Here is a 25,650-nt window from a genome sequence, read left to right as displayed (position 1 = left end):
CAAAAAAACAAAAATTGTATTAAAATGCAACCATAATATATTACATTTCTCAGCAGTGAATGACATTTATAAATTAAAATGATGTAAATACCAACTCATGATTGAACTGAAATTATGAAAAATTGGGTAGATGTGTTAGACCTGAACGGTCTCTGAGGGGTCCCAGCTCGCCCAAGAACCGCCAAGAGTCGAGAGTCGCTGCAACACGCAAGAGGTTTATTAGGAGCCGGTGCACCGGGGTTCCTTGGTCCTCACGCAGGAGGCCGAAGAGGAACCCCCCCAAGCGGAATTACATACATTTTATAGTTTTCATTATGCAAAGTGTGGATATATCAAGGGTTTTTTCCTCATTGGTTTGTTTGTTCCTGGACCGGAGTGGGGACTTGGCTCTAGTTCCTTGATTGGTTAGCTGTTGGATGCCTGCTTTACATTTACCGGAGTGGGGGTCTTGGCTCTAGTTCCTTGATTGGTTAGCTGTTGGATGCCTACTTTACATTTACCGGAGTGGGGGTTGAGTCACATGAGTTATGGTTGGCTAGGGCGACCTTTAAACTCTGGCTTAATCATTCTTATCACCCGCCATACTGGTTTGCTGAGGTTTCATCCCCCGCCATACTTGTTTGCTCGGAGCGGTTTCTGCCCAGGGCGGGGACATTCCATTATCTTATTGCCAGCGAAAAAGCTTAAAGCTCAAAAGTATCGATAGGGAAGTAGGGGTGTAAGTATAGTTGAGGCCCTACATTCCCCCCTTTTCTTTTTGCAACTAATTTCAATCATGAAATTTCAGTCTCTCTCTGCAAGCTTTGATATTGTTGTCTTAGCATTAACACTTGTACTGCACTGACACGTTGTCTGATAAAGGCTATCAAGCGATTTAAAATGCATGGTCCAAAAGTTAAGAGCAGCAACAAAATAATGAGGGGTCCTAACAAGGTGGAAATTAAAGTAGTAAGCCAGGGTGATTTGTCAAACCATGATTGGAACCATCCTTTTTGATTTTCCCTTTCTTGTTGCCTTTTGTCCAGGCGCTCCCTAAGCCTGTCCATAGTTTCGGTGATAGCCCCAGAATGATCAATATAAAAACAACATTCTTCTTTTAATGCGGCACAGAGTCCTCCTTCTTTAAGAAATAGTAGATCTAATCCCCTCCGGTTTTGCATCACTACCTCAGAGAGTGAAGTAAGTGACTCCTTTAACTGAGTTATAGAGCTTTCTAATGCCCGGAGTTCAACATCCACAGCCTGTCTCAGGCTATCATAATAGTGAGGTTGCTGGATAAGGGCTGTTGCGCCTGTCCCTATTCCAGCCGCCATTCCCAACCCTAAAAGCACAGCCAGGGTAAGCGTCACAGGTTCCGGCCCAAATTTGAGGAAAATTTTATCCGAGTTATCATGTGGGGTGTTAGCTAGGTCATAATGATCAGACATGCCCCATGCTGACATCCCAATTGCCAACTTACATACATCAGGAAACAGATCAGGCCACCAAGTCCAAGGGGGTGCGGTGTGACTAACCGACCAGATCACATCTCCAGTCTGGGAGATGACTTGCCAGGTCAGCCGCTGGGGCATGTGAGGGCTAAAGTCACTCACGATTAGCTGAGGCAGCAGAGTCAGGATTATGAGCCGGATGATCGCAGGAGCTTGAGCTTGAGCGGGTTGCTGGTTTTCTGGACTTTCCATTCTGGTGTTGCTGAAGTTGGGAATGGGGTCAAGCCTCCGGTGGATGTTGGGGCTGCCTTAACGTGCGAGGCGTGGATCCAGGCAGCTATGCCGTCTACCTTGACTGCAGTTGGAGTGGTGAGCAGTACGATGTAGGGGCCCTTCCAGCGGGGTTCCAGCGTCTGGGTCCGATGCCGGCGGACGTACATAGAGTCTCCGACTTGGAAGGGATGGGCTTCTGCAGGGGTCCCCGGCCGGTATGCCTCTGCCAACTGAGACCACACTTCCTTCTGAACCAGCTGGAGCCCCAACAGCCTGGCATACAGATCAGTGTTATTTTGACAGTCGGGGCTGATACCTTCCCCCAGTGTGAGCAGAGGGGGAGGTGCCCCGTACAGAATTTCGAAAGGAGTGAGGTGATAGCGAGAAGGAGTGTTTCTGGCCCGAAACAGGGCCAGGGGAAGGAGCACCGTCCAATCAGTACCGCCAGTCTCTATGGACAATTTAGTTAGGGTCTCTTTTAGAGTTCTATTCATTCTTTCTACCTGTCCTGAACTCTGGGGTCTATAGGCACAATGTAATTTCCAATCAGTCCCCAGGTATTTGGCCACACCCTGACTTACCTGGGCAACGAAGGCGGGACCATTATCGGATCCTATTACCTTTGGTGCCCCGAACCGCGGGAAAATTTCTTCTAAGATCTTCTTGGTCACCATAGTAGCTGTCTCCTTTTTCGTTGGGAAAGCTTCTATCCATCCTGAAAAAGTGTCTATGAAAACTAAGAGATATCTGTTACCGTATCTTCCTGGACGGATTTCAGTGAAGTCGACTTCCCAGTAAGCTCCAGGTCGGTCTCCTCGGAGCCTCTTACCGCTGGCCACATTTCCTTTGTTTGTGTTCACCTGCTGGCATGGAATACATTCCCGAGCAATGTGCTCGGCTAATTTAGTTAGTCCCGGGACATCATATCCTGTTTTCTGCATCAGAGATACCATTTTCTTAGTTCCCAAATGAGTCCATCTATGAATTTGCTGTAGCATAGATTTGGCTTGCTGAGGGGACAAAGTTTCTTTAGTTATGGCTGGGGGTGTTACCTCTTTACCCTTTGGTGTTTCTGAGCCTGTTAATTCTAGGATGATTTCCCCCAGAGCTACTTCTCGTGCCACTCGATCAGCCATATTATTGCCAGTTATTATTGGTGAATTCCCTCTTTGGTGTCCGGGACAATGGATGATGCTAACTTTTGTAGGGAGCATCAGGGCTGCCAGCAGGGCTACAATTTCTTCCTTATTTTTGATTTCTTTTCCTGCCGAGGTCAATAAGCCCCTCTGCTGGTAAATGGCACCGTGGACATGTGCAGTGGCAAAAGCATACCTGCTGTCCGTATAAATGTTAACCTTTTTATTCTCTGCTAACTCTAAGGCCTTTGTTATGGCTATCAGTTCAGCCCGTTGAGCGGATGTTCCTTGTGGCAATGCAGCCGCCCATATGACTTCTTTTCCGTCTACCACCGCAGCTCCCGCCCGCCGCTTACCTTCATCCAGAAAACTGCTTCCATCCGTGAACCAAGTGAAGGCGGCGTCAGAGAGGGGCTGGTCCATCAGGTCGGGACTTGTTCCATGGGCTGCCGCTAGTACCTCCTGACAATCATGGATAATTGTGGTGCCTTCTAGGTCAGGGTCAGGCAGCAAAGTAGCTGGGTTCAGCCCCGTGGCTGAAGTAAATTTAATGCGGTCCGAATTCAGGAGCAGAGTCTGATAATGTGTCATTCTGGCGTTGGTGAGCCATCTATCAGGCGGTTGGCGAATTACACTTTCTAGTGCATGAGGTGCAGTTATTGTCAGATTTTGTCCCAAAGTCAGTTTATCTGCATCTTTTACCAGTGTGGCCACGGCAGCAATTATTTTCAGACAGGCAGGCCAGCCAGCTGCCACAGGGTCTAATTTCTTTGATAGGTATGCAACAGGGCGATTCCAAGGGCCCAGCTTTTGAGTCAGTACTCCCTTTGCAATACCTTTGTTTTCTGCCACATATAGATGAAAAGGTTTAGTTACATCGGGTAGCCCTAGGGCCGGGGCTGATAGCAAGGCTCTCTTAATTTGGTCAAAAGCCCGTTGTTCCTTGTCACCCCATGTGAATGGGGTGCCGCTCTTGGTTAGGGGGTACAGAGGGGCTGCCAGTTCAGCAAACCCCGGAATCCATAGCCTGCAGAATCCAGCCGTCCCCAAGAATTCTCTGACCTGTTTGGGACTCTTAGGGGCAGGTATTCGGGCCACAGTGTCTTTTCTGCTTTCTGAGAGCCATCTCTGTCCTTCTTTTAGTAAATACCCCAGGTAACTGACCTGTCGCTGACAGATTTGGGCTTTCTTCGCTGATGCCCGGTATCCCAATGTTTCAAGTTCCGTCAGCAGTCTTTTAGTCCCCTTGATGCAGTCCTCTCGGGTTTCCGCAGCTAAAAGAATATCATCAACATATTGAAGCAGAGTTACCTGGGGGTTAGATTCTCTGTACGATGCCAGGTCCTGATGCAGCGCTTCATCGAAGATGGTAGGAGAATTTTTAAATCCTTGAGGCAGGCGTGTCCAAGTCAGCTGGCCTGCTATTCCTGAGGCAGGGTCCTTCCACTCGAAAGCAAAGTAGGGCTGGCTGAGGGAGGAAAGTCTCAAACAAAAGAAAGCATCCTTAAGATCCAAGACAGTGTACCAAGTATGTTGAGGTGGGAGAGTACTCAAGAGGTTATAAGGATTTGGCACAGTGGGGTGTAAGTCTGTTACCTGCTTGTTTACCTCTCGTAGATCCTGTACTGGCCTGTAATCATTAGTCCCTGGCTTCTTAACAGGCAGGAGAGGTGTGTTCCATGCTGATTGGCATCTCACCAGGATTCCTAATTCCAGCAGTCTCTGTATATGCGGACGGATGCCGTCCCGAGCCTCTTTGCTCATAGGGTATTGGCGGATTGTTACTGGTGTGGCGGTAGCCTTAAGTTCCACTACCACCGGGGGGCGGTATTTTGCCATCCCCATCCCAGCAGTCTCAGCCCAGGCCTGAGGGAACCTGGTCATCCAGTCCTGCATATCAGTTTGAGGAGGTGAGGGTTTCTCATAGATCCTGTGTTCATCTTCTAATTTCATAGTTAAAATCTGGAGGAGCCTTCCCTGGCTATCCGTTATGGTGGGTCCCTCGGGCTGGAAGTGAATCTGTGCCCCGACTTTGGAGAGTAGGTCTCTCCCCAACAGCGGATAGGGGCATTCTGGAATGACCAGAAATGAGTGGGTCACTTGCCCCATTCCAAGATCTACAGTCCGGCGGGTGGTCCAAGAATATTGTTTATTTCCTGTAGCCCCTTGGACCCATGACCGCTTGTCTGAGAGAGGCCCTCTTGGTTGCAGGAGGACTGAGTGCTGAGCTCCAGTATCCACCAAAAACTGAACTGGTTCCCCCTCAACTTTCAGGGTTACCCTGGGCTCGGGGAGAGGGTCCGAGCCCTGACTTCCCTAATTTTCCTCTTCCAGGGGTAAAATTTTGTCTCTGGTTGGTTTTCCCCCATTCTTCTTTTTAGGGCATTCTCTTACCCAGTGACCTTTTTCTTTACAGTAAGCACATTGATCCTTGTCTAATGGTCGCCTTCCTGTCCGCCCTTCCTGTCTATTCCTGTCTCTAATATTTCCTCCTCTGACTACAGTGGCCAGTATCTTACTCAAATTCCTCTCTTGCCGCTTGTCCCGCCTTAATTCATGGGCCTCTTGCTCCTTCTGCTTCCTTTCTTCCCTTTCCTCTTCTGTTTCCCTCTTATTACATACTTTATCTGCCTCTTTTACTAAGTCCTGAATTGAGAAACCTTGTAGGCCATCCAGCCTTTGTAACTTCTTTCTAATGTCAGGGGCCGCCTGGTCAATAAAGGCCATTGCTATGGTGGCCTTATGTTCCTCAGAAGTTGGATCATAAGGAGTGAACCGTCTAAAAGCCTCCATTAAGCATTCTAGGAACACGGTTGGCGACTCCTGGGGCCCCTGAGTTACCTCTCTTACCTTGGCCAAATTCGTGGGGCGCCTGGCTGCTCCATGGAGACCTGCCACCAGAGCCTGGCGATACATCTTCAGGTGCTCCTACCTTCTGGGGTATTGAAGTCCCAATTCGGCCTGACGAGTGGAAAACCGGCATCAATCTTGTTAGGCAACTGGGTAGGTTGCCCATTGGCGCCTAACACATTCTTTCTAGCCTCCAAGAGAACCCGTTGCCTTTCCTCAGTTGTGAGGAGAGTCTGGAGGAGCTGTTGACAATCGTCCCAGGTGGGTTGGTGGGAGAAGACAAGAGACTCTATTAAAGCAGTGAGAGCCTGTGGATTTTCAGAGAAAGTAGGGTTATGCATCTCCCAGTTATAAAGATCTGCAGAGGAAAAGGGCCAGTATTGGAGGGGCCTCGATCAGAAGGACTTGGGCCCCCCCACGAGCGGCGCCGGGGGAGGTGGAGCATGAGCGCACGTGTTAGAGCGCGGCGACGGGTCTGGTTCCCTCGGCCCCGGGATTCGGCGAGCCCTGCTGCCGGGGGGCTGTAACACTCGGGGAGGGGTGGGCCCGCCGCCGCCGGCGCCGCCGCCGCTGGCCAGCCGCCGAGACGATGACGACCGCGACGACGACGACGGGGCCCCCCCGAGCCACCTTCCCCACCGGCCTTCCCAGCCGTCCCGGAGCCGGTCGCGGCGCACCGCCGCGGTGGAAATGCGCCCGGCGGCTGCCGGTTGCCGGCCGGGGGGCGGTCCCCCGCCGGCCCCACCCCCGGCCCCACCCCCGGCCCCGCCCGCCTACCCCCGCGACCCCCCCGTCCCCATCCGCCCGCGGAGACGCGGGGGGAGAGGCGAGGGGGGAGGGGTTGGGAGGAACGGGGAGCGGGAAAGATCCGCCGGGCCGCCGGCACGGCTGGACCCGCCACCGGGTTGAATCCTCCGGGCGGACTGCGCGGACCCCACCCGTTTACCTCTTTAACTCTTTCTTCAAAGTTCTTTTCAACTTTCCCTTACGGTACTTGTTGACTATCGGTCTCGTGCCGGTATTTAGCCTTAGATGGAGTTTACCACCCGCTTTGGGCTGCATTCCCAAGCAACCCGACTCCGGGAAGACCCGGGCCCGGCGCGCCGGGGGCCGCTACCGGCCTCATACCGTCCACGGGCTGGGCCCTAGACTTAACTTCGGTCCAGTGACTTAGAGTGAGAGAGAGAGGCGTCGTCATAGTTTGTCCCATTATCGTCCGTCAGGAGAAAGATAGAGCACAGGAGAACAATAAAATTTCAGAAGACACACATTAATATTGCCGCCGCGAGCTCGTTTTAAAACCGCAACCAACTCAGATTCAGATGGCAGTTTGTATATCCTGCCAGGACCGATGAAGGGGAGACAAAATTTGTCTCTCCTTCCAGATGGACCACCAGGGCGTCCCCCAGGGTCCGTGGACACCAGCTATTGGCACGTCTGCCTAGCCAGGAGTCCAATACAGATTTCACAGAGAACCGGTTCGCGCGGCTTCTTTCTGATGGCGGCTTACAGAGGACAGAAGACGAACAGACAGACAATTAGGCCTACCTGATACCTCCAACTCCCGAGGTTCCGGCGACCCGGGGCGAGTGGGGATCCCGGACGAGCCCCCAATCTGTTAGACCTGAACGGTCTCTGAGGGGTCCCAGCTCGCCCAAGAACCGCCAAGAGTCGAGAGTCGCTGCAACACGCAAGAGGTTTATTAGGAGCCGGTGCACCGGGGTTCCTTGGTCCTCACGCAGGAGGCCGAAGAGGAACCCCCCCAAGCGGAATTACATACATTTTATAGTTTTCATTATGCAAAGTGTGGATATATCAAGGGTTTTTTCCTCATTGGTTTGTTTGTTCCTGGACCGGAGTGGGGACTTGGCTCTAGTTCCTTGATTGGTTAGCTGTTGGATGCCTGCTTTACATTTACCGGAGTGGGGGTCTTGGCTCTAGTTCCTTGATTGGTTAGCTGTTGGATGCCTACTTTACATTTACCGGAGTGGGGGTTGAGTCACATGAGTTATGGTTGGCTAGGGCGACCTTTAAACTCTGGCTTAATCATTCTTATCACCCGCCATACTGGTTTGCTGAGGTTTCATCCCCCGCCATACTTGTTTGCTCGGAGCGGTTTCTGCCCAGGGCGGGGACATTCCATTATCTTATTGCCAGCGAAAAAGCTTAAAGCTCAAAAGTATCGATAGGGAAGTAGGGGTGTAAGTATAGTTGAGGCCCTACAGATGACAGAGAAAAGTGGAAAGAGAATTGCAGAGAGGGGTATAAAACAGTGAAATTCTCAACTGCCCAGCAGGAAATCAAAAAAATAATGTGAATAATTAACAACATAAGAATATTATTTGACATGTGGAATTATGTATCAGAAATAATTTTTAAAAAGATTGAAAGTGGTTATTTCTGGGGATTGGAGGTAGGGAATGATAAGTGTTTTAACACAGTTTGGATTTTTTTACTATATACATATAAAACTTTCATATAAATAATTTTTTTAACTGTGAGGAAGGAATAAGAAGGATCACTGGCAAACCATATCCAACAGTATATAAAAAGGATCATAAGGGCTTCCCTGGTGGCGCAGTGGTTGAGAATCCGCCTGTCGATGCAGGGGACACAGGTTCATGCCCCGGCCCAGGAAGATCCCATATGCCCCAGAGCTGCTAGGCCCGTGAGCCATGGCCGCTGAGCCTGCATGTCCGGAGGCTGTGCTCCTCAACGGGAGAGGCCACAGCAGAGAGAGGCCCGCGTACCGCAAAAAAAAAAAAAAAAAAAAAAAAAAAGGATCATACACTTATGATCAAGTTGGATTTATTCCGTGGATACAAGGATGGTTCAATATTCACAAATCAATGTGATAACCCACATTAACAAAAGGAAGGATAAAAATCAAACGATCATCTCAATAAATGCAGAAAAAGCATTTGATAAAATTCAGTATTCATTAATGATAAAAACTCTCATCAAACTGGGTAAAGAGATAACATATCTCAACATAGTAAAGACCATTTATGACAAACCCATAGCTAACAGCCTACTCAATGGTGAAAAGCTAGATAGGGGCGTATGGGATTAAGAGATACAAACTATTGATACTATGTATAAGATACATAAACAAGATACATAAACAAGGTTATATTGTACAGCACAGGAAATTATAGCCATTATTTTGTAATAACTTTTTTTTTTTCTTGGTATGCGTGTTTCTCACTGCTGTGGCCTCTCGCGTTGCAGAGCGCAGGCTCCAGACGCGCAGGCTCAGCGGCCATGGCTCATGGGCCTAGCCGCTCTGCGGCACGCGGGATCCTCCCGGACCGGGGCACGAACCTGCGTCCCCTGCATCGGCAGGCGGACTCTCAACCACTGCGCCACCAGGGAAGCCCTGTAATAACTTTTAATGGAATATAATCCTTTAAAGTGCTGAATCACTACACTGTACACCTGATACTAATAGAATATTGTAAAGCAACTGTACTTCAATAAAAATAAAATAAGGAGCAAACTAAACAACAAATAAACCAATAGGAAAAAAAAGAAAGAAAAAAGGTCATTGGCTTCTGTGACCCAATCTCTATCAACAAATGCCCACAGATACAAAATTGTTCTTGTTGAAATGGTGCCCAGTTAAAAAGTCTCTAAGGAAACCATAACCCACTCAAAAAGACTTTTAAAAACTAAACTAGGGCTTCCCTGGTGGCGCAGTGGTTGAGAGTCCGCCTGCAAATGCAGGGGATACGGGTTCGCCCCGGTCTGGGAAGATCCCACATGCCGCGGAACGGCTGGGCCTGTGAGCCATGGCCGCTGAGCCTGCGTGTCCGGAGCCTGTGCTCCACAACGGGAGAGGCCACAACAGTGAGAGGCCCGCGTACAGCAAAAAAAAAAAAAAAAAAAAAACCACTAAACTAGTTTGGAACTAAAAATAAAAAAACATATTTAGTTCCCTAGAAAACAGATTCAAATCAAATAAATAAAATATCAAGTTCACTTTATGTTCAAGTCCAAAAATATATATTGGTCTTTCCATTTTAATCTTCTATGATCATTTTAATGTGTATGTATATATACACACATATCACTCTTTATTCAAACCTCCTGAAGATATGGGTTCTTATTTTTCATACTTCACTTTTAATCATTTTGATTAAGTGGTTAACTTTGCAATCCAGTTATTGGTCTTCCTTTCTTTTAAGGTAGGGTCTTCAGATAAAATACAAGATGACCAGTTAAACTTGAATTTCAGATAAAGAACAATTCTTTTTCAAATAATATGTTCAAATATTGCAATGGACATATTTATCCTAAAATTATTCATTGTTTATCTGAAATTCAAATTTAACTGGGCATCCTAATTTTTATTTGCTAAATCTGACAACCCTATTTTAAGGGTTTCCTCTGTCGAACTCATCTCATATCTGCTTCTGAATCAGTCTAAGCTGCAGCTGTTGTTTTCATCACGTCCTCCCTCTTCACCATTCTCAGTCCATCTCAAGCCATCATTTCTTTGTGCCTGGTCATTCCAGGACCTTCCAGGCCCTCGTTCATCCTGAAGAGGTGTAGCCTCTGTCTTGCTGGCCTCAGCCAAGTTGTGATGCAGACCTGGTGGCGTTTCCCTTTGCTCTCTGCTTCTTGACACTTGCCAACACCACTAACAGAGTCTGTGCCTTTGTAAAAGATTTGGTGACACAACACAGAATACTAAATATGACTTAGAGTAAAACAGAAAAAAAAAGGGAAAACTTCACTTGGCACCTTCTCAGGGGAAACTCTAGTTCCCAGCTCATTTTCTTCTCCTGCGGTCCACGACCATCACATCCTCCTCTAGTTGATGAAACCACTTCCCATAGTCCTTCAGAATATGACTTCCCTCCCTCTTTTACAAGCGCCCACTTCCTACCCACAGGCCTCACACTTCCCCTCCCAGAGGAGTTTACAGGGATCAAGAATCCCCCATCAGTGGTGGAAATGTTCCATAGCGGCTGTAGTGGTGATTACATGAGTACACACATTTGTCAAGATTCATGAATTCTACACACTGAATGCATGCATTTAATGATATATTGATACCTTAATGAAATGGATTTTTGAAAAATATCCGCTAGCTATACTTTTACTAAAGCATAAGTTAATCATTCTGGAATCTAAAAGAACATTACAGGGATTTCAGCAGCCTGGGATTTTGCATTCCAAGTTTGGATTTCCTCAAGTTCTAGCACCAGTGTAAAGTGAAAATGTGCCTCCTTTGGTTTCTTGTGGTGGCCTAGTCTCTTGTGGGTACCTCTGAATAAAACACACACACACACACACACACACCTTAGGGATGGTACAATATAGTCCATCTAAATATCTTACAGGGACTTTCCTGGCGGTCCAGTGGTTAGGACTCGGCGCTTTCACTGCTGAGGGCACGGGTTCAATCCCTGGCTGGGGAACTAAGATCCCACAAGCTGTGTGTCATGTCCAAAAACAAAAAGCCAAAAATCCATTATAACTTTGTAACTTTAAAGAAGAGGACTACTTTTCCACAACTGAAATGCAGGAATTTGCTTAGGCTGAGCTTATATGAATAGCAAATATTTGGATTTCGCAGTCTAAGGAAAGAGATTTTACGATTTTTTCCCTCTTAAGTCCCACAAGCCATGTTGCACGGCCAAAAAGAAAAAAAAAAGGAAAATTATTTCATAATCAACTCTTTATGTGACCTGGAGACACAAGCAAGATGGCACTTGGTGGAACAATTCCATCAAGACAAAACCATTGGTCTCTGTACACAAATGTACTTGCATGTGAGGCAATATTGAAAATGGAATTATTAAACAGGGATATCCTCTGAACTGGTACAGGTGGGGTGGTGGGGTGGAGTCGAGGAGATGTTTAATATTGTTTTACAGGAATTGTCTTGGTTTCCAGGATTTTTCTACTCAACAGAGGGAAAATTCCACTTTTGGCTCAAACTATAATCAGGAAATTATTCTTCAAAAAAAAGAGGAAGAACAGCTGAAAAACTCCTCACTACTCTACAGCCCACAAACAGGACAGACAGAAGACCAGAAGAGTCTCAGCTCCAACCAGATAAAAGCCATTTCTGAGTAACAAATAATTTATGGCCAGGCATTTTGTATATAATACAGGAGGAAAGCAAACCTCTTAAGTCAAGAGTGGGTATGTAAGTGAACCTTCTGAAAGCACATAAACAAACATGGGCAACTTTCCATAAACTTTAATAAATAAATGCTTTGATATTAAAAAGAGGGAGAAGAAAGAAAGAAAAAAATAAAATAATCTAATACCAAACCAAGACAGAGCAAAGGGTCTCCAGTAAGCAGAGTCTCAAAAGAAACAAAGAGAAGAGGATTATGATCAGCATTGGAATAATACGAGTAATATTGACAGCTATCTTGAGCAGTCAGTGTGTGCCCAGGACTATTCCTAAGTGTTTTATATGCATTTGATCCTCACAACAGCCCTGTGAGCTAGTACTATTATTAGCCCCACTTCGCACATGACAAAACTGAGGCATCCAGACTTCAAGCAACTTGCACTAAATCACACCGCAAATGAGTAGCAGAGTCCAGATTTGAATCCATCTCTATCAGTTTGCAAATCCTTAGCCCTTGCCACTATGCTCTAGTCTCTTGCTACTCAAAGTGTGGTCCACAAACCAACCGTAGCGCAAGCATCCCTCTGGAGCCTCTTAAAATGCAGAATCTCAGGTGGCACTCCCAGACCTGCTTAATCTGAATCTGCATTTTAGCAAGACCCCCAGGTGATTCTATGCATATAAAAATTTGAAAAGCACTATCTAGTCCCTTTCAGAAGACAGATCAGTCTTATCTGGTTCGGATTTATCACCAGTTCCTTCACGAGAATGTACTGAAAATGGATATAAGAATCTATTGTATATAATTCATAATTATTTTAAATAAATTATGCTCTTTTTTTGCAGTAAGTAAAATACACATTCCTTGTTAGGTTTTTTTCACATTGCAGGGACTAGGCACTCCCAAGTTACTTTACAGTTGCACTCAAAACTTTTCCAGAAAGTACCCCTAATAGCTAAGGTCACACCTCCAGAGGTGCTAGGAACCATACCATTTTCTCTCTCTGTCTTCCTTATCTTCCATTTTTTTTTTTGTAAACAACTTTACTGAGATGTAAGAAGATTCATCTGTTAAATTTACAATTCAATGATTTTTAATAAATTCACTGAACTCACTGAGTTCGACAACCATCACCATAATCCAGTTTTAGAACATTTCTATTACCCCAATACGATCCTTCATGCCTACTTACAGTTAATCCTCACTCCCATCACCATCCCCTGTCTCTGTAGATTTGCCAACTCTGAACATTTCATATAATTGGAATCATACGATATGTGGTCTTTTTCATCTGGCTTTTTTCACTGAGTATAATCTTTTTGAGGATTATCCATACTGTAGCAGTACTTAATTTTTTACTACTGAATTGTCCATTGTATGGACCCGTAGCCCTTTAGATTGTTTAGCAAATTTGAAAAAATTTTTTTGAATCCTCAATATTTATCTTTAAACTTCATTCCAGTGTTGCATGTGTCTGTGTTGGCCTGAATAGAAAAATGTTTTAAATAACAAATTAAATCAAAAATTCAATCTTTGCTCCAGTCCACCTTAGACTCCATCAATATGAGACATATAAACTTGGGTGATGAGAGTTAGTTCTAGGGAAACACAGGGAAGAGAGAAAGATGTGGTTATATAAGTCTTTAGTCATTGCAAACTAATCCTTCTGTAATTTGTTCCAAGTCCAAAATAAAAATGCCCCACCAGGTACTGGTATAAAGAGACAGCAGAATGAGATGGCCCATCATGATGATTACAGTCAAGATTTTGAGGACTAACTATGGAAAACAGTATGGAGGTTCTTCAAAAACTAAAAATAAAGTTGCCATATGATCCAGCAATCCCACTCCTGGGCATATATCCTGAGAAAACACTTAAGTCGAAAAGACACATGCACCCCAGCATTCATATCACTTCTGTTTACAATAGCCAAGACATGGAAACAACCTAAACATCCATTGACAGGTAGATGGGTAAAGAAAATGTGGTACATATATACAATGGAATATTACTCAGCCATAAAAATGAACGAAATAATGCCATTTGCAGCAATGTGGATGCAACTAGAGATTATCATACTAAGTGAAGTTAAGTCAGAAAGAGACAAATATCATATGATATCACTTATATATGGAATCTATAAAATATGACACAAATGAACTTATCTACAAAATAGAAACAGATTCACAGACATAGGGAACAGGCTTGTGGTTGCCAAGGGAAAGGGGAGAAAAGGGACGGATTGGGAGTTTGGGACAGCAGATACAAAACTATTATATATAGAATGGATAAACAACAAGCTCCTATTGTATAGCACAGTAAACTATATTCAATATCCTGTGATAAACCATAATGGAAAAGAATATGAAAAACAATGTGTGTGTGTGTATATATATATATATATATATATATATATATATATATATATAAAACTGAGTCACTTTGTTGAACAGCAGAAATTAACATAACATTGTAAGTCAACTATATTTCAATTAAAAGAGAAGAAATGCATGTAAGATTTTGAGACTGGAACAATGAAAAAAATAATAACATCACTCCTTAAAAAATATTGCTTAATAAAGGACTTTCCCTATTACACTGAACAAGTAACTACCCCTCACCGTAATATCCCAAAAGCGTACTCTTAAAGGGAAGCCATTCCTTGTTCTAAAGTTATTTTTGTTGGCTTTGTCAAATCTTGGAACAGCCGTGTAAGACTGTTCATTAACTCACAGATGATCACCTCATTGTTCCCTAGCTGAGGCTCTATTAAAAGCACCATCAAGTCACCCAGTGCAAAAATCTTGGCTTCTAATATCATTTTCCAATAAAAGAAACCAGAGCTCCTTGGAGATATAGTTGATTCTAGGACTGGGGCAGGAAATATACAAGATGATCCTGGAGCATCTTGTCATACCAGAAAGTAAGAAAGTGCTCCCAAAAATCATAATAATGAGGATATGTCAAAGGGACACAACAGCCAACCTGAAAGAGCTCCCAAGGGCCAAAACTGGGACAATTTGAGAAACATAATAAATAATGTAGGATTGAATTAAAATCCAAAGTGCAAAATAAACATCCATGAGACCATACTGTTATAAATAAAGTACTGAATAAATTAAAAAATGGATCAGAAAAGGCGATCTCCCATACAGAAAATTCCAAATATTTTGTGTAAATACTCCTCTTCGAAGGAAATAGAACTTAACTCCCCCCCCCCATTGGGTGTGGGCTGCATTCAGTGACTTGCTGCCAACAAGTAGAGTGTGTTAAGAGAGAAGAAAGTTACTTCACCAAGGAGAAGCCTGGTAGCACTGCCTTGGCCAAGTGACCAAGGTGGACATCATCAGTGATAAGTCATCTTGAAAATACAGACCATTTAACTCATATGGTGAGAAGGGCAGTTTACCTCTGTGGTCCTCCTCCCAAGAAAATCATAACCTTAGTCCAGCCATGAGAAAAACATCAGACAAACCCAAACTGAGGAGCGTCCTACAAAGTACAAAGTACATCCTACCGGCACTGGCCAGTACTCCTGCCAACAAAGAATGTCTAAATGTCTGAGGACTGTCACAGCCCAGAGGAACTTACAGAGACATGACAACCAAATGTAGTGTGGTGTCCTGGACAGGATCCTGGCAAAGAAAGGACATGGGAAAAAGTAATGAGACCTGAATAAAGTATGGAGTTTCATGAATAGTAACGTACTAGTGCTGGTTCCTTAGCTGTGACAAATGCCCCCTGGTAAGGTAAGATCTTAACATTAGGGGAAACTTGGTATGGGGTATATGGGAACTTTACAATCTTCATAACTTTCCTGTAAATTTATGCTATTCTAAAACAAAACATTTAATTGTAAAAAACGGACTTCCCTGATGGTCCAGTGTTTGGAACTTCACCTTCCATTGTGGGGGGTGTGGGTTCAATTCCCGGTTAGGGAGCTGAGATCCCACATGCCTCACGGCCAAGGAACCAAGATGTAGAACAAAAGTAATATTGTAGCAAATTCAGTTAAGACTTTGGAAATGGTCCACATCAAAACAATCTTAAAAAAATGAAAATAAATAAATAACAGACATAAATTACAACCAGAGTTACTTCAGAAATCCCTCTACAGAGAAATATGCAACCAATTAGCCTAACCAATCGGCAGCACCTAATAGGCAACTGATGGTTATCTGAAGAGAGACTCTTTTGTTCTTTTTATTTTTGGCTGCAGTGGGCAGCTTGTGGGATCTTAGTTCCCTGACCAGGGATCGAACCCAGGCCCTCGGCAGTGAGAGCGCGGAGTCCTAACCACTGGACCATCAGTGAATTCCCTCTTTCGTTCTTTTCAAGGAGTCACTCATGCCCAAGCTGATGTCATCCACAGCCCAAGGCTTTGAGCTGCATAATGATGACTCACGGAGCTATACAGCACTGTCCCCAGCCCCTATTCAAATACCCAGAGCTTGATAATGTTTCCATGTGGCTGTCACCCAGGCACCCAAACACAGGTGTATAGTTGTTGGCTATTATTATAATGGTTCTAACATCCAATGCAGACTCATTTTCTGGAAAGCTGATGTTTGTGAGTGCAGCATCCTGGCTGGCCCTGGTGATTTGCTCAGCCTTTAAAATGGATAAATACATGTTATAAACCATACATGGAAAAGGTCCACTAGCAAATAACCCAGTCATTCCTAAATGGTCAGAGCAGTCCTTGGAGTCAACCACTGAAAATAAACTGAAGCCAATTTTTTTGGTATGGTATTGATGAGGTGGGAGTGGAGATTATGAATAATGTCAGATCCCTCCCTAAGCCTTCAAAATTGGGAAGTTGGGACCCGAGGAGGCTGGGCCAAGGATGGGAATTCAGCCTCTCCCTTGCAATTATTTTCCATCTTTCATTCATTCTTTTAACTATTATTTACTGAGCACCTCCAACAAACTGGTAACCCTGGCCTGTTGTGTAAGGCCAGGGGCCCTGGACAAGCAGAAAAGAAGACAAGTAAGTGGAACCAAGAATGCAATTAATCAAGCCCCAAACTGCATGCATGCAAAAGTCCAAAGTTCTTTCCATCATCCAAGAGACGCTGGCATACAGTAGGTGATATTAACTATTTGTTGAATGAATGAGTCCACACATCAAAGCTTTGCCTAGATACCAGTGTGAATACCTAGAGGAGGAAGCAAACTAAGGAACTATTCTGAAGAATCCACTTCCTGTGTGTCAAAGGAAGAATCAGTTATCCTTCCCTATTTTTCTTTATGACCAGTGACTTTGCCCCACACAGCACAGTCACTTCTGAAACAAAAATAAAATAACTGTATCTAAGCTGACTGAGGGAAGAGGCTCTTTGGAATGATAACACACAAGAGTGAATTGCAGATCCTTCCTACCAAACACACTTATACCAGGGCCCCTGTGACACAAAGTGACGGACTGAGTACAAAGAGCTTGTTCTCAAGCCAGACAATTAAATTATTGCAACGTTGTTCCTCTATCTTCCAGGTGTCTCTGATCTTAAAATTAGCTGAACAAGATCAAAATATCCTTAATATTGGGCCTCCCTGGTGGCTCAGTGGTTGAGAGTCCGCCTGCCGATGTAGAGGACACGGATTTGTGCCCCGGTCTGGGAAGATCCCACATGCCGCGGAGCGGCTGGGCCCGTGAGCCATGGCCGCTGAGCCTGCGCGTCCGGAGCCTGTGCTCCGCAACGGGAGAGGCCACGGCAGTGAGAGGCCCACGTACCGCAAAAAAAAAAAAAAAAAAAAAAAAAAAAATCCTTAATATAGACTGAATGATCGTTTGTGAACAAATCTCTAAAAGTGGAGTAATCACATGTTCTGGAAAAAGTACTGAATTAAGAATTGACAGCTGCACCATTTAGCTCGTCATAGAACTTTAGGTGTGTTATTCCCCTTCTCTGCGACTCTTTTTCCTTTCCTAAGAAAAGAGCGTGGGTGAAGAGTTAGACTACATTATCTCTAAGGTCACTTCAGGGTCTAAAACATTGTAATTCTAAGAGTATTGCTCTAATAATAAATAAATAAATAAATAAAGGGCACAGGTCTGATGTGTATGTATTTCTGTTAACACAGTACCTGGAAAATTGATGACTGCCCATACACGAAATCAAGGAGCTCAGCTTCAGAGTCTGTACACATAGCCTCCACTTACACCAACGGTTCTCAAAGGGTAGCCACCAGACCAGCACGGTTAGCGTCATCTGTGAACTTGGCAGAGTGCTAATTCTTGACCCCAGTCCAGGTCACAGAATCCGAAGCTCTGGGACCAAGCGCTCTCTCTGAACAAACCCTCTGGGTAATTCTGAGCTGGAGTTTGAGAATCACTGCTCCATGACTCTTAGGAGATGTGCTGATGGAAGTCAAGGAGTGAGGAGTGTGAGGCTGGGGCATCATCAAAGTCATCTACTCTAGATGAACTAAGGGTTCCTTAAGCCTTAACAAGAGAGCCTGCAAAAGTAGTCAACACTGCAGGCTGGTTACCTTTAGAGAGATCATCTTCTTTTAACACAGCACTGCAATGAACAAAGAATAAGAAAAACTCCATTTTTTTTTTCCCTTAAAATTATTGTCCATGACCATTTTTTCCAGGTTGAGATATCTTCAGGACTCATCTCTGAGTTTCCAAAGTGCTTGCCAGGGATTTAGCAGCAGGAGTCCTATTAGACTCCACAGGAGATGTCCAGCTGGAGCCACCAGCAGATGCTTTGAAGTCTTTACGTCTGATGGACCGTCTCCCCTTCTCAGACACAGCGTTTGATGTTCTGAAGGTGGTGGAAAGCCTCGGACAACCCTCGTATTTCTCTTTTGACCCAAGAGTGTTGATTTGGTGGCTTTTTTCTAAGAGGCACACCAGATTGTCAGCTTGCTTTCTTTTAAAAAAAAAAAAATCTTCCAGGCTAAGATATTCAAATTGCTGAACCAATGGTATCATGGGAGGCCATTATAAAATCCTCTCCAAGTTAAGTCTGCATGCCTCAAAGAGCAAAAAATTAATATACTGTCGTTACACAGTTGAGAGGGGAAATTAATTTATACAGAAATCTTTTCTAAGGCATGTTCAGACTGCCTGGATACTGTTCCAAATGGGAGCATTATCTGCCTTCCCAAAATAATATGCCATATGCCCTAATCTGGCAGACACAAAGATAATTACATGACTCTGGCAGAGCCAATATGCTTGCTAATAATGGAAAAATGAGGACAATGCAAATCAAAATAAAGTTAGGTGGTTATTCAGAACATTGGGAAGGAAGCTACCTGCTACAACTAAACATGGTGAGAAGCAGAAAATGGGTCTCTTGCATAGATTAAAAGAGCCAGAGCCGCTGCGAGGAGACCCATTTACAGCAAGGAATATTAACAGAGGAAGTGGGGTTGTTTGTGGGCATGTGTGGTAGGATTCCAAGTCACAGGGTAATTTCCCTTCTAATAAACCACTCTTACAGAGATTCAACGGGAATTTTTAGTAAAATGAAAGCTCAAAACGCCAAATTCCACACAATGACCTGCAAATTTAAAGCAAAGGAAACAAAATGCAAAATGTGGCCTAGAGATTGGATTTGCATTAACACAAATGATGTGATGGCCCCAAACCATGGAAAGCTCTAGCCCACAGTAAAAGATCTGACATCGGCATCCTCTTCAGAGTGCTTTTAGGCAAGTGATCTTTTTTTCTTCATCTTTTCTTGCAAAACTACTTGGAATTCTCGTGTCTAACCTCCTGGATTCTGACATGCACTAAAAAGTGCTGAGTAACTGAAATTATCAAGCCTGACTCCACATGGCTATGAATGAAAGATGTAGAGACAAAAAAAAAAAAAATGTGTTTCTTTTACCTTGGAAAATATCCAAATTTTCTGGGAAAGATTCTTTTCCTGCAAATTTTCTTTTTATCTCACCCTCCAATAATTTTCTTGGTCGCAGCACCAGCAAGCCTTCCTATCTTTGAAATAGAGGGAAGAACACTGCCCTGGTGATGAGAAAAGAAGCATTGGTGCGAGGGACCGAGATTGAACACGTCCAGCCTCTGATGCGCTGTGTACAAGAACCAACCAGAATCCTAAAACATGGCTGGGCAGCATGTGGGGACGTGGTAAGCCCTGCACAAGGGGCTTCAGCTTAGAAGCCCCTCTTGTCAACCACAGGGGAAAAAAAAAAAAAATCAGTCCTTGGGACCCTGAGCCCTCGGAGAGTCTTTCCTCAAATGCTGACAAATACAGTCCCATGAGTCTTTCTTGTCAATTGAATTCCAGGAGAAAGACCATGACAGATGTGCGGTGCCGGTGGATTTGAGCTCCGTCAGTACAAATACCTTCACGAGGGAGCTTGCATTGTACAGAGGAAGGCAGCAGTGATGAAATGTTTACATATGTATAAATATCTAGACATTAACAAGTTTGCCAGGTTCGTTCCAGGCATTCTAAAGAGTTGTCCCAGGAAAGAGAGAAGAGAGAGACATGACCCTTGATGGAGAGATGACCTCAGGTTTAGGAAACCCAGCAGAGGCTGATCAGGATCTACCTTCCAGGAGGGTACCCACCATAGTCACTGATTATTACAAGCCCAGAAATTTATCTAATACAACATCTCCTAAAGCATTTTCCACACCATCCCAAGAGATGAGTGGGGGGTGAGGAGGGGAGCTTCATTTTCAACTAAACTTGGGAAAAGTTTTATTCTTAGAGACTTAAAATATCCTCTGGCGTAGCAAAGGTTCTGAAAAGTCCTGCAGTAAAGAAAGCTGTTAAATGTTGTTTAACCCAACAATTCCCTGATTTCTTGGGTCATGAGGATCCTTCTATTCACTGATACATACATCCTGTACAGTCCAAATTATCCTTCACTATACTCTGTAACAGAGTAGAATTTAATTAGGAAAATTTTCATTTGCTTATTCAATATTTTAATGTCAAATTAAAAAATAGTGCATTTCTTTCCCAACAATCTAGACTAAGACAAGTTTTTTTTTTTAAGAAGGAAATAAAACTGGGAACTGGATTGGAGGGCCTCTGGGTTTCTGTTTGATTTAAATCTGTTTTTATTTACTTTTCTTGTGCCTGAGGCCAAAGTCAGACTTGCTTTTCTATAAAGGTAGATATAAAAGGCACACCCACCCTTTGGGTCATCCTCTGATACTAAAACAGCACTAGAAAGATTTAGGACAGATGAGGGGGTTAGTATTTCTGAGAAGTGACTGACTTTTTTGCCATCAAATCCTTTATTGTCTTCTTTCATTGACTTGAAAACTTTGAAAAACACCCCAATTAAGTTAGTGCAATTTATAGCAAATCTTTTGTGATATTGATTGTATTGTATAGTACGTTGTATTACTGTGGTATAGTAACATTTCTTAGAGTTGTTTTGTTGTGTTTTGTTATAGCAGTAGAGTTGATGTACAATATTATATGTTACAGGTGTACAATACAGTGATTCACAGTTTTTGGAGATATGACTGATTTTGATTGGTTTCTGGTCCAGTGTGTGTGCTTGCTACAGTTTGGTACAAGATGCTTTGATAAAAAGGAGCTGCTGAGTTGTTGCTTACCCAGATTCATTGTCATTTAAAACAAGTTCTGAATGTGAAACTGTCAGAATTAGTACTCTTTCCTCCTCCCACCCCCATCCAGGGCTGACTTACTTATTAGCAACTCAGTGTGGCTCCTTTCACCTGCCAGCTGCAGGCTTGTTATGCCCTAAGATTGGCCCTATGTCCTTGCTGAGTCTGGAACAACCTTCGAATGCTCCCCTGGTTCCTCTCAGTATTAATCAGCTATTGTCACAATGATGCCACATAACAAAGTACCCCAAACTCAGTAGCTCCAAAAACAAACGCATATTTTTGTCACTCCCAATTCTCGGGTATGGTTCCCTTTTGACTCCTGGTTGGCTGGCTGGGCCCTAAGCTGTGCTCTCCCATCCCAGGCCACAGGCTGAGGAGGCAGCAGAATCCAGGTATTCTCATCTCACAGCAGATCTAGGAGCATAAGAAAGCCCAGTAACACAGTCCATTTAAGGTCTCTGTTCATACCCTACCTGCTCACATGCTACTGGCCAAAAAAGTCATGCAGCCAATCCCAGCATCAACAGGGTGGGAAAGTGAGGGCAAGGGGAGCGAATATCCACTGAGTAGGTCACACTACATCATGCATCTCTTGCCCTGCTTCTCCTACTACACATCTTGAGGTGTCCTCCCCCTAACTGCTAGCCTGGCTTTCGGCTACTGGATGATTTTGACCACTTGTACACTCCCTGCTTTCTAGTAGCAAAATAGGATTAAGTGGGATGTGGAGAATAAAGACTCCAGAGTGGAACAATGGTGAGTAGCCCTGCTGTTAGGGTGACATGAGCTATACAGGGAAACCCTTCCAGGCCCCAGGGTCCTAGCACAGAAGATAATTACAGATGAATCACAATGGTCAGAAGCTGAATTGATAGGATGGAAGCCAGAGAGGCAAGGAGATTCAGCAGGTTCTTCTAGATGTTTCCCACTTGGCCATCAGTCTTTTTCCCAGCTTGTGGGATCTTGTTCCCTGACCAGGGGTTGAACCTGTGCCCATGGCAGTGAAAGCACAGAGTCCTAACCACTGGACCACCAGGGACTTCCCCATCAGTCTTATTTTGGACTGTCCCAGGCCAAATTTGCTACTGTGACCTATTGCCCCAGGGCAGCAGGCTGGTGGGGGCCCCTCCAACTCCTCACTCACCTCCAGCCTGCAGGGCAGATGCAGGAAGCAGCTTTTGAGTCCCTGTTTCAGCCTCAGCTTAGCCCTCCCTGTGATTAGCAGACAGACCCCTGTATCTTTCTTAATGATTTGGCCTTTTCACCAAAGCCAGAAGTTCCCAGACTTTGCTTCATGTTGGAATCATTTAGAGATCTTTATTTAATTTTTTTTTTGAAGTATAGTTGATTTACAATGTTGTGTTAGTTTCTGGTGTACAACAAAGTGATTCATATATATATATATATATATAAAATCTCCATTATATACATAATAGTTTGCATCTGCTAATCCCAAACTCCCAATCCATCCCTCCCCCACCTCCCCTTCCCCTTGGCAACCACAAGTCTATTCCATCTAGAGATCTTTAAAAAGTGGCTCCCACCCCCAGGCATTCTGATTTAATTGGTCTGGGGTACAACCTGGGAACCAGAATTTTTTAAAGCTCCTCAGATGATTCTAATGAGCAGTGCAGCAAAGTTTATACCCACAAATCCAGAAATCAAATCTAGCCAATCAGACTACAACCAAGAGTTTAAGTCTACAACACAGTTTTGCACAGGCAGAAGATGGCCCTGAGCTGGGTTTGTACATGGGAACTGGAGAGACCCCAATGACTCTGCATATCAAAATACAGGTCCGTAATCCCTTATTCTGAAACCCAAAAGACTCTGAAAGTTGAATGTTTTTTCCAAACTCAATGGCAGCAAAATCTGACCTGACTTGAACCCACTTGGTGGCAAGACTGAACTATTTATACTCTTTATCCATCACACTTAGCATGAATATTCATGCATTTTGCCAGGAAATATTAATGTGTTTAATTACAGAGTGCTTTCCCAGACCCTAATGAAGCTGTTACATAATACAGGGTATGTGTACCTTTCTCACTCGGAAAATCTCCAAATTCAGAAGACCAATATGTGGCCCCAAGCGTTTAGGCTAAAGGAAGATGAACTCATAGAAAGAATTTGTTTTATTCCTCCTTGGATATAAAGAGCAGGAAGGAGAAGAGGATAGAAAAGAGTAAAATGACCAAACAACTTGGCGCTTGTGTGACTTATCTGTAAGTGTCCCATCTGCGTGGATTAATGAGAGAAAAGGACCATCTCTGAGTAAACAAAGCCCTTCAGTAAGGCTCATAGCTCTACAAGCAGATCACAGGCTGGATTTTACCTTCACTCACCTCTCCTGGCCAGATTCTTTCATGTGGTGCACAAACTACACAACTGAACAAGTGGCCTTGCCAAGCAATTTTGATAGCAGCTGGAACCTGAGGTACAGAAATGGGCAAAGCTTTTTCTAAGTACAAGGATGTCTAGTATTCAATGTTTAGTGTCTGCTAATGAAATGATAAGCTTTAGGGTGAAGGGCATTGGAGGGCCTACATGGAGTATAAGCATGGAGTGGCATATGGGAGGGCCAGAGTCCGTAAGATGGGGTACTGGACTTTCCACAAACTATTAAATAGGGTTCAGGACAATTTCACCCAGTTGCTAAAGAGCAGTGTCAAGTGTGAGCCCAGCCTATGTCTGAGCTACAAAAACATTTCTCTGAACATCTAATAGGTTGAATATAATACGCACTTTCTCAGATGAGCCTCGCCACAATCCTATGAGAGGAAAGGAAGCTAGGAGTGGTTAGGTTGTTTGCTCAAGTAAAAATAGTTTAAAAGTGACAAATCCAGGTGTTTGATCTAGATCTTTCTAATGCCAAAGCCAGTGCTCATAACCACTGCTCTGTGCCTACATCACGCAGCTGTCAGAGCACTGGGCATGGTGTCTGCATACATGTGCTCAAAGGTTACTCCAGCAAAAGCAAACTATGGTGCCCACCCATCACTGCATGTGGTAGAATCTTGTTAAAGATTCTATGCCTTAAAACTAAACCATAGGGCTTCCCTGGTGGCACAGTGGTTACGAATCCGCCTGCCAATGCAGGGGACACGGGTTACAGCCTTGGTCCAGGAAGATCCCACATGCCGCGGAGCAACTAAGCCTGTGCACCACAGCTACTGAGCCTGCGCTCTAGAGCGCATGAGCCACAACTACGGATCCCAAGTGCCACAACTGCTGAAGCCTGCGTGCCTAGAGCCCGTGCTCTGCAACAAGAGGAGCCACCCAACGAGAAGCCCGTGCACCGCAAGGAAGAGTAGCCCCCGCTCGCAGCAACTAGAGAAAAGCCCGCATGCAGCAACAAAGACCCAATGCAGCCAAAAATAAATAAATAAATAAAATAAATTTATTTTTTAAAAAAACTAAACTATAATAAAGACCCTATCAGACTAACACAAGCATGTGAAACACTTGAGCAGCTCCTGTATACTTGCCTACCTCATTTACATTTATATAAACTCTGCAATACAGACGTACCCACAATTTCAGCTATTTTTAAAAATATTTATTTATTTATATATTTATTTATTTTGGCTGCTCCGGGTCTTCGTTGCAGCACGTAGAGTCTTAGTTTTGGCATGCATGCAGGATCTAGTTCCCTGACCAGGGATCGAACCCGGGCCCTCTGCATTGGGAGTGCAGATTCCTACCCACTGGACCACCAGGGAAGTCCTGTCAGTTGTATTTTAAGGAGAAATGTTTTGTTTCAGGCATTTCACTTGTAGGATCCATTAAACTGAATATCACCAGTATTTACTTAGAACCAAAAACACTCTCATGTACTAGGCAAAGCTGAAAAGATTCACAACATTGTTTATTTGCAAAGGTGATTTCCATTACCTGCACCCTTGTGAATATCAACAGACCACCAGAAATTCAGCCAATCAGGAACCTGTGGCCAGCCACATGTGGAGTTGTTTGTTTAAACTCCTATCAGAACCCAGCAACCAAACTGCACTGGTGATGGATATGGCACTTAATAAGCAACATAGTTAAACTGAAAAATATAAATTTCCTGCTATTTCTGACTGTGGCAGAGACCCCTGATAGTCTACTATGGCAACAGCTACCTTTGCATCAAAAAGTTATCCTCCCCAAACGGACTTCTGCAGTGCTGTTTATGTTCTGTTTCTGCATCTGGAGCTGGTCACACAAGTGTATTAAGTTTGTGAAAATGCATTGGACTGATAGTAACTAGATTTATCATGGTGAACATTTTGAAGTGCATTGAAATATTGAAT

The 25,650-nt window shown here is 44.2% G+C and overlaps 2 protein-coding genes across 2 annotated transcripts in view; both read right to left on the bottom strand.

The window, feature by feature from the left end:
- Positions 1-344: 344 nt before the first annotated feature.
- The window catches only part of LOC136794938 (uncharacterized), a 90,301-nt gene continuing 64,995 nt past the window's right edge, over positions 345-25,650 (bottom strand). Inside the window, exons 7-8 of the mRNA XM_067043193.1 lie at positions 6,143-6,462; positions 345-1,976 (exon numbers count right to left, since the gene is read on the bottom strand). Coding sequence (XP_066899294.1) covers positions 1,619-1,976; positions 6,143-6,462 — 678 coding nt within the window. The 3' untranslated portion in view covers positions 345-1,618. The remainder of the gene's footprint in view (positions 1,977-6,142; positions 6,463-25,650) is intronic.
- On the bottom strand, positions 2,717-5,724 carry LOC136794900 (endogenous retrovirus group K member 9 Pol protein). Its single transcript, XM_067043081.1, has 3 exons — positions 5,690-5,724; positions 4,151-5,153; positions 2,717-3,684 (listed from the first exon to the last, which is right to left on the bottom strand). The coding sequence occupies exons 1-3, from the start codon at positions 5,722-5,724 to the stop codon at positions 3,655-3,657; spliced, it is 1,068 nt and encodes a 355-aa protein (XP_066899182.1). The 3' UTR covers positions 2,717-3,654.

The sequence above is a fragment of the Kogia breviceps genome, chromosome 10 (assembly GCF_026419965.1).
Source record: "Kogia breviceps isolate mKogBre1 chromosome 10, mKogBre1 haplotype 1, whole genome shotgun sequence".
Lineage (NCBI taxonomy): Eukaryota > Metazoa > Chordata > Mammalia > Artiodactyla > Physeteridae > Kogia > Kogia breviceps.
Note: the sequence above shows the minus strand (reverse complement) of the source record. Positions and strands in the feature narration are given on the sequence as shown.

Bases quoted from the DNA above. Each gene is read 5' to 3' on its own strand.
- LOC136794900 (XM_067043081.1), bottom strand. From the start codon at position 5,724: ATGGAGCAGCCAGGCGCCCCACGAATTTGGCCAAG. The intron at 5,154-5,689 runs GTAAGAGAGGTA...GGAAAATTAGGG, and splicing joins GCCCCACGAATTTGGCCAAG to AAGTCAGGGCTCGGACCCTC. The intron at 3,685-4,150 runs GTAACTCTGCTT...TATATGTGGCAG, and splicing joins ACAGAGAATCTAACCCCCAG to AAAACAAAGGTATTGCAAAG.